At 44.5% G+C, this 13,008-nt stretch overlaps 1 protein-coding gene across 1 annotated transcript; it reads right to left on the bottom strand.

The window, feature by feature from the left end:
- Positions 1-993: 993 nt before the first annotated feature.
- Positions 994-2,707, bottom strand: LOC123124862 (WRKY transcription factor WRKY62). Its single transcript, XM_044545408.1, has 4 exons — positions 2,562-2,707; positions 2,208-2,471; positions 1,975-2,091; positions 994-1,869 (listed from the first exon to the last, which is right to left on the bottom strand). Exons 1-4 carry the CDS (start codon positions 2,628-2,630, stop codon positions 1,504-1,506), a joined length of 816 nt encoding a protein of 271 aa, XP_044401343.1. The 5' UTR covers positions 2,631-2,707; the 3' UTR covers positions 994-1,503.
- Positions 2,708-13,008: the final 10,301 nt, after the last annotated feature.

Genomic DNA, 13,008 nt, shown 5'->3' with positions numbered 1-13,008 from the left:
AGGATGAATTAAAGAGTGAAAATATGAAAGAAGGCATTACATGCATACAAGTATTGGCTCTATTCGTAAATGCTAAAACATCATCTCTTGATAAACTCTACAATGCTACAAGATCTTTTGGAGATACATTTATTGAAATGAAAAAGGGAGAAATCCAGATATTAATCTGACAGTATGACTTAAGATGTTTTTATTAGAAAAATAATTTATTTATTTCAAAAATTTCTTAAACCGTTAAGTTGCTAACTTAACAAAGTAAATGTTAGGGTGCAGTAATAATATTTCGTTGCTACATGTCTCTTAGTGTTTTAGCAGCAATCGTGCGGGGAATCATATAGTTATTATATATGGACGTGCAAGTTTGACAACTTTCAAAAAGATATATTATGTGACTAATACCACTCATAGATCTACCGTTGGTTTATGCATGCTTTGAGGCTTGCACTTTCATTATCTTCATGGTAGCAGATATCATCTTACAACTTAAACAAGACACACTCTACATTTTCACGTGTCTAAAACAAAGAACAATGAGGTCTAGTTTGGACTACCACCTAATCATTAATTCAGTTTTCAACACCTAATACACACACAAATGAATTTATAAAAGTAAATATGAATTAGTTATGTGGTCTCAATGCATGAGTTCTGATAATAATAGGGGGTCTCCCAAATATGCTAAAACGTTATGCTCTCTTCCAAATTTTTGCACGAGTAAACTGGACGAAACATGCAATAGATGAAGCATGCGAAATGGTTTTTGCAGTCAGTTTATAATAAGAGCTACCTAGATATTTTTGTATTGCAAGTGGTTTTCCATGAAGACCACATGTGAGAAGGTTTGGAGCAAATTATTCCTTAAGAACATGCAACATGCTTAAGGCCTTGAGCCCTTGACCCCAGATTATAGGATATGTTGGTTCAGGGCTGAAAATCTTATGCTTCTGAGACCTCAAACAGTACTCACAAATTCAATCACCTAGCATACGAGAAGATAGATTTTTGATATATGAAATTTTGTCTCGCTGATGGGAACTTGTCTGCATTAACGGAGATACACCTCTTCTCACCAAGAAAAGCACATGGCGGCTAGCGGTCCTCAGCTCAAAATTATGAGAGCACCTATAAGTCAGTTGCTGAGTCATCTTTCAGTCGATTTGCGTGATACGTTAGATTTCAATCCAATATGGCTATCTTTCCTCTTTCCTCGCCGGCCAACCACTGTTCACTTTCTTCGTCAAGCGCACACTTGATTTCCTCCCCGTCTCTCCTACGTCGGCAAAACCGCGTCGTCTCTACCTCCGGCGAGGTTATGGCAAGTCCTTGCCTGCACCGGCGACACTGTGGCCAGCTCGGCGTCAGATCTGCTCCTGACTCCACTGTGCTCAAATTGACTGATGCTTACAAAGTTTCAGCTGACTAGAAATAGCAAACGTGCAAATTATACCATAAGAAACCACCATTGTGTCGACATTTCTATCCACACCTAAATACTTGGGCACATTAACTTAGCCGGGCTGGAATATTTTCCAGTATTCTCTCAGCCACCGCATATGTTAGAGCATGCATGAAATCTGCATCATTCTTGAGCGAATTCACCATCTTCTCCACTAGAAGCTTCTGAAATTCAGGCGTAACAACCTCCCTCCGGATAGTCTCCAGGTCCAGCCTCGATCCTGACCCATGGTTCGTCATATCTTCTAGCCTGATCGTGCAGCCGGACGGGTTAATGGAGACCGAGCACGGCCGCGACCCCGCGTGGCCTGTGGACTCGTTGCCGACGAATTCTCGCTCCGGGGATTTAGCGTGGTTGTGCTCGCCCTCGTAGGTCGCCACTAGCTTTGACCTGTCCTCCGCATCTCTCTGCACCTATGCAGATCGAAATTCAGCAAAATCTCAGAGTACGTGATCATGGGTGCGAACATAGGTAGCATGGGGTAGAACTGGAGATGACTATTTAGAACACATAGGTACCTTCTTCTTCACGGGGCAAGATGGTGCAAATGCGCAGCGGAAGTAGGACCTGGGGTGCGGGTTGTCACGCGTCACCTTCTGCCCGTACTTCCTCCACTGGTACCCGTCCTTGACGCCCTGCGCGAGTAGCAAGCAGCAAAGGAAGCACCGTTCATGTCACGCATGGCTCGAGGTAAGCTACACGGCGTGCGTGAGCGTGATGGCAATGCATTGTCTCAGGATGTTCGACTCACGAGGTTGGCGTCGGTGTCGGCCGGCTCCGCGCGCGCGCAGACCGTCCTGACCTTGGGCTGCGGCTCCACCGTCACGCCGGCGGCCTCCTCCCTCGCTGCATTGGAGGCAGAGGCGCTCGGCGCCCTAGTGGTGGCTACGGCTGACGCTGGCGCCCTCGCGAGAGCACGCAGGTCGGGGCGATCGGCGAGTATGGCGCCGAGCGTGCCGGCCAGCCGACGGTTCTCCTCGCGCACTCGCCTCAGCTTCTCTTCGAGACCCTCAGCCTGCTCAGCGTTCAAGAACGCAGTGATCAGCAAGCGCAGTTACAAAAATATTCATGGAGATCATCAATGAGGGAGGATCATCGACCGGACCGTCGGGGAGCCAGCGAAGGGCGGCAGAAGCCCGGCGCTGTCGGTCGGGCATGACGAGCCGTCGTCCATGGCCTCAGCAACACTGCATCAGGCGTCGCTACGGCCTTGTATAGGCACCTCGCAAAACGGGAGGAACCGAGAATTTTGTGTGGGGATGCCGATGACTCTGCAAGGAGATTGATTGATGCAGGTCCGTGATCGCTCGCCCTCGTGTTCGCCTTTCCCATTGACTTGACCGACGGACGCATCGACCAATTTGCTCATCACTAGTGTGTCATCCCCTCACGTCCTCTGTGACGCATATCTTCTACGTCAGGAAGAGGATGACCGAAAGCAATATGTAAGAACTGCACACACACGCATGCTGCGGGTGACCACGTCATATTCAATTTACTAGCTTGTGTCAAGTGGTCATTCCGTTTGGCCGCGCCCTTGACCTCGAGGTTTCTTATGGAGTAGGTTGCTTACTGAACTGCTGTTGTGCAGCACGCGAGAGAAGATTCAGACAAATTCATCATTTTGTTTTTTATTTGACTGCTGATGCAGTCGCTGTCCATCTCAACATAATTATGTCCGTAGACACCACACGAGGTGCTGTTCCTTTTCTTGCAAGTGGAGCATTATTGCTTGCTGATCAAGCGGACAAAGAAGACTGGTACCGTTAGAGCAGCGAAGACTTGACGACGGTGGAGAAGATTTGGGAACTAAAACTAGAGCCCATGTGCAGAGAACCTTAGATGATACGGTAGATTTCAAAAAGAAAAGGGAAAGTAGATGCTATGGTAAATCCTCCCATTCTACCGTTGAGAATAGACCCCATTTCGCCAGAAGCACGCATCGATGGGTTTGCCTTTTCTTTCTGTTGCCTTTTCTTTCTCACATTTTCCCGTATTTTAGTTTTTACTATTTGGTTTTTATCTTTGAATTCAGTTTATGTTACTTGTTTTTTAGGGGAAGTTTATGTTACTTGTAACTGGACTTGAACGGACAACCTTTTGAAATACATAACCTTTTTATAGATAGTAACAGAAGAGCCGGTGCGTTGCAACATGAGACAAAATAGCACACACTTCTAACCCAATAACCATGACTCAAGATCTCAATAGATCCACGTCCTTTATTATAACCGGGCATCATATTTGTGTTGCCGTTTATCCTCCTTCTCACCCTCGTCGGCAAGGGCTTCAGTGTTCACACAACCACAACATGTTTGAATGTGGCCAATCCTAAGACCTCTCTCTCTTGCGCGCGCTCTCGCTCGGAATAAGATGAGAAATATGTTGTTTTGTTTTCATGCGAGGTTTTTTAGGAGTGTGCATGCATGGTTATCAATGTTTTCGTCTCAATCTGATTTTAGAGGGTGTGTATTGCAATCCGGATCGCCACCGCTCCGGAAAAAACAAACTGTACGCTATAGATTAAGTTTATATCCAAAATAATATTTAACAGGTAAAGTAATGTCATAGTCAGCTTCTACATATTTTTCTAATCAAATTTCATATATAACATGATAAAATCGGAGTTATGGTTTAAAAGATATGGATAGTTTAGAAAAACACTTGTTTTAGATGGACTGTGGATTGATTAGCCGAAAAATCTAGGGGTTTTCTGTTGGGCCAATGGATGATTTGCCCCATCTTTGCCCTGCCTGGCAAAAAAGCCCCATCTTACGTTGCAATTGATGAAATGCCCCATCTTTGCTCCTCTAGATAAAATGCCACACACTTAACTTGATGATGTATATTTACAGAAATTAGACGGTGGAAATAACCAAACTACCCCTGAACAAAAAACAAAATGTTAGCAGCCCATGAAATCTTGTACGTATGTTGAAAAATTCAAATTTTGTCAAAAAATAATCTTTCCAGAAGAATCTGAAAAATAACAGAAAATCAAGTATATTCATAGTAGCTTACTATTCAAATTTCAGCCAATTCTGGGCATGGATCATAGAGAAAACAAGAATTCAAATTTCTGTTCAAACATTGGGTGAAACTTTAAACTGCCCAGAAAAATCTAAAAAAATTACAGAAAATTAAGTATATTCACAGTAGCCTACTGTTCAAATTTCAATCAATTCTAGACATGGATCATAGAGAGAGAAAAATCAAATTTCTGTTCAAATTTTGGGAGAAAATTTGAACTGCCCAGGAAAATCTGAAAATTTTACCGGAAATCAAGTATATTCACAGTAGCTTACTGTTCAAATTTCAGCTAATTCTGGACATGGATCATAGAGAAAACAAGAATTCAAATTTCCGTTCAAATTTTGGGCAAAAATTTAAATCGCCCAGAAAAATCTAATTTTTTTTTTACAGAAAATCAAGTATATTCATAGTAGCATGTTGTTCAAGTTTGAGCCAATTCCAAGCAAATATGGAAGAGAAAATCTACATGTACTATGAAAATAGAAGTGTTTGCTTGGATGCTCATTATGGATTGATTAAACACAAGTGATATGGTGGAAAGGAGGCATTGGCATATTAAGGATGGAGTGCATTGTGTGCTATGCCCTCTGCAGACAAGAGAGACAAGGGACCACCTATTCTTCAATTGCAATTTCAGTGTGAGGGTGTCGACCTATCTTCAGATAGATTGGTCAAATGGTGGTTCAATGAATGAGGTGGTTCTTCAGGCTAGGAAGAATTTTGATAAGCCATTCTTCACTGAAGTGGTCTTCATTGCTTGCTGGAATATTTGGATTATCAGAAATGGCAAAGTGTTTGGGCATGAAAGTGCCATGTTTAACAAATAGAGAAGTGCCTTCATTCATGATATCTCCCTTATGCAGTACATAATTAAGTCTGCTTTTAAGGATGATCTCTTGGGATGGATCTCTTTTCTGCCCCCTTGAGGTTCTTTGTTGTTTTTCCTTCTTAGTTCTTTAGATTAGCCCCCTGGTTACACCTTGTAATCCTTGTAATTGTATTTCCTTTTATTAATAAAGCTTTTGATATGTTGTGGGGTGTTGCCCCACAGTTTCCAGTCAAGAAAAAAAGTTTGGCACATTAGTCGTACAAGTAGATGAAGTTTCCCATTACATGAGTTCCACTTTTCATTCTACATCACAAAATAGAGCAATACATCACAAAGCAAATCTCAAGTTCCAACATATAGATGAAGGTTTCAAGTCCCAACACATCACAAACATATCATAAAATAGAACAAATCCCAAGTTCACATGCAAAGGTTCCCTCTTGTTCTTCCTTGGGGTTATCTTTTTGAGAGCTGATGTAGTTGTTCTCTTGGGAGCGCTTTGCCCTGGAGAGGTTGTTTTCATCATAGATTGACCGCCTCCATCAACCATTGCCAAAGCAAGCAAGCTGCAATTTTTCAGTTCTTCTTTACGTGAGAATGCAAATAGTGAGCAAAGTGTGATATATTATTGGGAGGTGTCAATTCACCTTCTTGTGACTGGTCTAGGGCTGTTTTCCAAGCTTGGTGGAATGGTAATGAACATTCTATTGGGAGTTGTCGGGGTGATGGTTGCAGCAGGAGCATCATTTGTTTGATCATCACATACATCCATCAAGGTAGCCTTCACCTTCTTCCTACTCTTTCTTGGCGTGCATCACATCCATACATTGTCAAATGTAAGTTAGTTCATATGATACTCAATTTAAAAAGAAGAAGACATGTTACCTTTTTTGGTGCCATTTAGTGGGCACTTTGCTTGCCTATGTCCCAACTCATTACACCTTTTGCATCTATTTTTGCTACCTAGTTGTTTCTTTTCTTTCTCTTTTTTCTTGCTTTTTGATCTAGTACCACCTTCCAAGCAACTTATCATCCTATTAACTCTATGCCTCCCAGAACCTCTCTTGAATGTAGGTGCGAACAATTTGAAGTCAAGGTCAACTTTTGGCCATTGAGACCGATTTGTGATGGGCTCTATAGCAGGCTTGTAAGCAGCCCTAAATCTGGCCAGAGAGTAATACTCATGCACATACTTGTCACCTTCAAGTTCTCCTTTCCATGAGAAAAACAAGTGCATGCTCACAAGGTTGTCCTGTGTGTTGCCACTCAAGACAAGTGCAACTATGTTCCTCAAGTTTCACAACATGTCTAAGATTCCTTTTACTAGTATCCCTCATCTCAGCCATTCTATTAGAGGACTTACCTGTCTTCAAATGACCAAGCCTCTACTTCTATTGTTTATTTTTTGAATGACAGCAGGTAGCATCTCCCCTTGAAGCAACTCTCCAATTGTTCTCCTCTTGTTCATAAGTATCATGATTTTCTCTCTTAGTGTGTCAGCTAACTCATCAACAGGCAGGTCCTTGTAGTCCTTAACCCAGTTATGGAATGACCCGGACAGGTTGTTATGAATGTAATCACACTTGATGTCAATATTAAATTTGCACCTCATCCACAACAATGAGTGATATGTGTTTAGATAATCATCAACACTTGGATCAGCTTCCAGGACCTTATTCATGTGGTACTGAAAAGAAGTTTCCTTGTAAGCCTTAGCCGCTGGCCACATGCAACCCAACACATCACCCTAAAGCTTTTTGATAAAGTTTTGCATCAAGTGCCTAAAACACTCTCTTCTCTCTGCATGAGGGAAAACTTTCTTCACAACATTCTCTAATCCTTTACAAGAATCAGTGCTAATAGCTAAGGTTGGCACATGACCTATCGCTCTATGCAAATTAGACATGAACCAAGCCAAATTTTCTTCAGTTTCAGATTGGAAAAAAGCAATTGCTATAGGAAACATCCAATTGTGGCCATCAAAGGATGTACAAGAAGCTAGCTGCCCATTCCACTTCCCATTAAGTGCAGTCGAATCTATGCTAAGATATGGTATAAAACTAGCATGAAATCCGTCAATGCAAGGTTTAAGACACATAAAAAGCTGCTAAAATAAACTTTACCATCCTTTGTCAGAGAATCAACCTCTACAATGCTGACAGGAGACCTCAAATTTGTCTCTGCTTTGAAGTGGAACAATCTCTTGAAATTGTCGTCCCAACTACCATACAACTAACACCGTGTCATACCATACATCCACATCGTACTGCTCTGCTAGCCTTTTCTGCAAGTTCTTAGCGGTAATGGTTGGCTCAGTCTTCAATATGTCAATTGACATGTCTTCCACCCAAGATTGACCTGCCATGCTACTTCTAAACCTGCTACTGGATATACATTGGTGAGAAGGGCTTACTTTGTTAACCTATAGAAAAAGAAGTTATATATATGATCAAAATATATGACAATACCACTAAGCTACAAAATAAAACTAGGTTAGTACCCTGATGGTTTTCTTATCTACAGTAATGCGTGCTGTTATGCTCCAACTACATCCTTCTTCTTTGCACTTACCCATAAACCTTGTAGGGTCAAATTTTGGTTTATGTAGGTCAATTTCCTCATTGATAGCATACTACCTAATGGCCAGCCTAAACTCTTTCATCGATGGATATAGACTACCTACTTTCATCTTAGGGTTGTCTCGATCATAAACAATGGACCTCAAGGGGAATATCCTTTACTGGTATGGCCGCATCAGCCATCATGAGCTGAACCTCGGATCAACAAATAGGAGGTTTGAGAGGCACCCGTCTACGTTTATCGTCATCTGGTTCCAAGTACCTTGCACATGATATCATCACTCATTGGAACAATGTCATCATCAGTTAAAGGAGAAATATGTGTAGTACTCTAATCAATTATTGGGATGCTTGTTTCAATACTTTTAGAGGTCCCATCATCCATTGGAGTAACCTAACAAGAATTCACAATCCCTATAGAAGACTGGCTAGCATGGCATGAAATATGTGAAGTTGAATCATTCACATTATCAGATGTCACATTAGATATGTGCTCTCCTTCAATCCTACTCGGAATGTAGACCAGTAACACATTTAAATTTAGCTAGTCACACCTAATTGTCATTCAATCCAAGTTCACTAAACTGAGTTGAAATATTGGGAGAAACTCGCCCACTAAGAGCACATTCGCTAGCAGAAATGGCACCGTCGATCTCCTTTGATAGTAAATCCTTCATGCTAGTTGCTTCACGAACGGGGCAGAGCCAAGGAGCGGTGATGACACTGATGGGGTCATGTCTGTCGAGGAGGTGGACGGGCAGAAGGCCGGGGGAGGAGGCCTCTGGTCCGGATACAAGGAGGAACGGACGGGTGGAGTTGCTGGTGGCGGCGGCTACCCGCGGCGGCCGGAGTCGGATGCTGCCGGAGGTGGCGGTTGCCCGCGGTGACCGGAGGCGGAGGCTTCCCATGGTGGCCGGAGGTGGAGGCGGCGGCTGGTCTTGGCCGGCGGCGGCAAGAACCCTAGCTGCTGCGTGCGCTTCGTGTGTGCTGTGGTCTCGTACGGGTTGACCAGTACGAACGAACGTGAAGGAGTTCGCCCAGCGTGCGTGCGTTTGACTGATTTGGTCAGGGGCAGTTTTGTACTTTCCATTTAGTAATTACATTACTTAAGTAAACATATGTACTTATTTCTAATGTGGAGTATTTTGTTTAGAGGCAGGGAAAAGGTGGGGCAAACCATCCATTGGCCCGTTATCTGTTAAAACGCAAAAAAACGATTCGTGTGACTTAAATATGGACGGCGTGTTAATTACCTGAAAAGTCGGGTGGGTGGGGGTGAGAAAAAGCACAAAAACAGTTCGGTTGTGACTTAAACGTGTACTGCGGGCTCAATTTACAGAAAAATACATGAGTTATTTCTAAAATGGCACGACGGACGGGCATACACTCCTTCCTTTATTAATAGATATAGATATGCAAACTATTTTGAGAAAAATATAAGGACATATTTTTATAATATATATGAGATGAATATTTTATTCCACATATATATGCAGATTTTTTATTAAGTACATGAATACTTTCTATTTTCCCCAATATATGTGTTTCCGTCATTTAAATTTATGTTAGCAATTCTTTTGAAAAATGTTAAATGCATACATGCCTCCTTATTATTTTTCATATATTTCCTTAATAATTATTGGATACCCATCCATCTGGATCTAGTCGAGGAGTTACGGCATAGATTCCTGTAGTCTCCTTGGGCGGCGAGTTTAGGATTTCTCGTCATGTTGCAAGATTTGGTGTCAGGTGCTTAGATCTACCGAGGGTTCAACGGCGACAACTGCGGCTCCAGGGCACGTGCACGAAGACTTTCTGGCTATCATCGGCAAGGTCAAACCGGTTCTGGTAGGGGACCGGGACTCGCTCTGCTGGTGGTAGTGGTCGTTCGGTGGTCTCAGAATCTCAATGTAATTTTTGTTATGTTTGAGATGCTTTGTACTTCTCATGAATTTGATAATGGATCTGAATCACTTTTGCAAAATAATAATAATTACTGGATACCCGAAATTGAGTTATATTAAAAATTCAATTTGAGTTCATGTATTTCATTTTACATATATATTGTTTTTCGCGTAAAATGGTACATTGCATATGATGGCGAACGAAGCATGAAAATCAACAAAAATTTCTATGAACACGCAAGATCTAATCTAGGAGATGCAAGGCAATGAGAGGGGAGTGTGTTTACATACCCTTGTACACCTAAAGCATTAGCGTATGTAACGAGGTTGATGTAGTCGTACTCTTCATGATCCAATCAAATCTAGTGCCGAACGGAGGACACCTCCGAGATTAGCACACGTTCAGCTCGATTGTGTCCTCTCCTTCTTGATCCAGCAAGCGAGGGAGAGGAGGTATATGAGATCGGAACCAACGCGGCGATATGGTGGTGGTGGTAGCAGAATTCCGGCAGGGCTTCGCCGAGCGCGTATTGGAGAAACGTGGGAGGAGTTGGGAGAGGCAATGGGAAAGGATGAAGGGGTGGCTTCCCCATGCGCCTCACCCCTCTATATATAGGCTAGGGGCAGGGGAGGGCATCCAAAACCCTCCTAGGGCCAGACACATAGGGAAAATCCTTTTAAACTTGGAGATAACAACTTATCTCCATATTCAACCCTTTAAATATAGAGATAAGACCTTATCTATAGATTTAAACGACATGTGCCTTGGGGGATGGTGCGGCCAGTCCATGTGGGTTGTATCCCCACTCGTTGGTCCATGTGGGCCTTTCCAGGGTCATTGGGCCCCACAGTGGAACCCTCGGAACCATCTAGAACCTTCCCCGTACTCTATCGAAAATTTCCGAACCTTTCCGGAATCCTGAATATGACTTCCCATATATAAATCTTTACCTCAGGACCATTCCGGAGCTCCTTATTATGTCCTAGATCCCATCCGATACTCTGAACTACTTTCGGCCTTTCCACTATTGATATCTCAACATTACCCTAGCGCTACCGAATGTTAAGTGTGGGACCTTACGGGTTCGGGAATCGTGTAGACATGACCAAGACACCTCTCCGGTCAATAACCAATAGCAGGACCTGGATGCCCATATTGATTCTTACATATTCCACGAAGATCTTTATTGGTTGAACCACGATGTCGAGGATTCAGATAATCCCATATGCAATTCTCTTTGTCCGGCGATATGTTACTTGTTCAGATAATCTCCATACCTAGTTCAATCTCATTACCGGCAAGTCTCTTTAGTCGTTCCATAATACAAGATCCCGTGACTAAACTCATTAGTCACATGAAGCTTCTTGTGATGTTGTATAACCGAGGGGCCCAGAGATATCTCTCCGTCACACGGAGTGACAAATCCCAGTCGCGATCCATGCAACCCAACACGCACCTTTGGAAATACTAGTAGAGCACCTTTATGCACTACAAAAAAAGACACATCCGTGACATTTTGGGCCGAACGAATTTTTTTCTGTCATACTTATGACACTTCTATGACGATAATTGTAACAAAACCCGGTATCATCATAGATGTGGTGGGGTCCTACTTCTAAGAAAAAAAATCATGAAAGAAAATGAGATTTTCGTCCTGGGCGGGCCGGAGACGCAGCTGCATGACATTCTTTGGGCCGTCCATGACGGAAAAAACCGTGGTAGAAGCGAGGGCGAGGAAAATATCGGGGTGTTCCCGGTTACGGTGGGTGGTCGGCGCCGAGCGATGCGCGTTTCTCTCGTACACGCACACGCGTGGGTGCGAGGCGTTGGGCTCTAACTGAACCCGAGCGATTGCACTGCAGGCTACGTGTTACTGAACCCGAGCGATCGATCGATGGCTGTTAACTGAACCCGATCGAGCGATTCCTTCACTACTGCTGCTAACTGAAGCCGATCGATGCTGCCTCTGAATGAATAGTGAGCGTTGCTGGGGGGTTTGGATGAACAGTTCCCGGTGGGGGTGGATGAAAAGGACCCCGTGGTGTTGCCTCTGGATGAACAGGACCCCGATCGATCGAGCCGGTTGGGGCTGGATGAACAGGACCCCTTGGAAGGATGGATGAACAGGACCACCCCGTGGAGGGCAGGATGAACAGTAGACGGTAGAGGGCTGGATGAACAGTAGCCCGTGGAGGGGTGGTTGAACAGGAGCCCGTGGAGAGGGCTGGTTGAACAGTAGCCGGTGGAGTAGCGTGCGGTGGAGGCCGGATGAACAGGAGCCCGTGGATGAACAGTCGCACGTGGAGGCTGGAGGAGGTCAACGGTGGATGAACAGTACCCGTGGAGGCTGGAGGGGGTCGACGGTGGAGATGAACAGTATCCTGTGGAGTCCTGTTTTGCGGTACGCCACACCCCTCCCGATGAACAGGACCCCCGTTTCGACCGTAGCGCTCCAACACAAGTCTGTTTCCTTCGTTTTGCGGTACGCCACACCCCTCCCGATCAACAGGACCCCCGTTTCGACCGTAGGAGGTCCGTTTCCTCCGTTTTGCAGTACGCCAGACCCCTCCCGATGAATCGGATCCTGTTTCGAACGTGGCCGGTCGAACACAAGGCCGTTTCCTCCGTTCTGCGGTACGCCAGGCCTCGTTTCCATCGGCTGTTCCGTCCAAGCCCTCCCGATGAACACGACGACGCATTCCGTTTTGACCCAGCCGGTTGGCTCCCCATGAACACGACGACGACGTTGTTTCTTCGTTCTGACCCAGCCATGTACACGAGCCCTGGCCATACGTACGCACGAGTAGGCGTTCGAGACCCCGCCCGTATGTACGTACGTGGCCGTATTTACTTTCTTGCACCCTGGCCGCTGTATGTACGTGTACATGCTATGTGCGCGTCTCTGCTACGACACGTGCGCGCCTCTACATCGACCAGTATGTACGTAGACGTTCGCGACCAGAATGACAACGCTACGTACGCTTCGACCAGGTGGGTCCTGACTGTCAGGCACTTCCTTGTGTGCGAAGATGTAGCTGGTGGGTCCCAGCAGTTAGGGGGCGAATCATTTTTTACCCAGACGCACTTCCTTGCATGCGAAGATGTAGCTGGTGGGTCCCAGCAGTCAGGGGGAAACGTTTTTTTTTGCGAAATACGGTGGCCCGTCCGGTGGGTCCCCGCTGTGAGGTAGAGGAATATTTATTTTG

The sequence above is a fragment of the Triticum aestivum genome, chromosome 5D (assembly GCF_018294505.1).
Source record: "Triticum aestivum cultivar Chinese Spring chromosome 5D, IWGSC CS RefSeq v2.1, whole genome shotgun sequence".
Classification (NCBI taxonomy): domain Eukaryota; kingdom Viridiplantae; phylum Streptophyta; class Magnoliopsida; order Poales; family Poaceae; genus Triticum; species Triticum aestivum.
Note: the sequence above shows the minus strand (reverse complement) of the source record. Positions and strands in the feature narration are given on the sequence as shown.

Bases quoted from the DNA above. Each gene is read 5' to 3' on its own strand.
- LOC123124862 (XM_044545408.1), bottom strand. From the start codon at position 2,630: ATGGACGACGGCTCGTCATGCCCGACCGACAGCGCCGGGCTTCTGCCG. The intron at 2,092-2,207 runs GTGAGTCGAACA...CTACTCGCGCAG, and splicing joins CCGACACCGACGCCAACCTC to GGCGTCAAGGACGGGTACCA. The intron at 1,870-1,974 runs GTACCTATGTGT...CGATCTGCATAG, and splicing joins CTTGCCCCGTGAAGAAGAAG to GTGCAGAGAGATGCGGAGGA.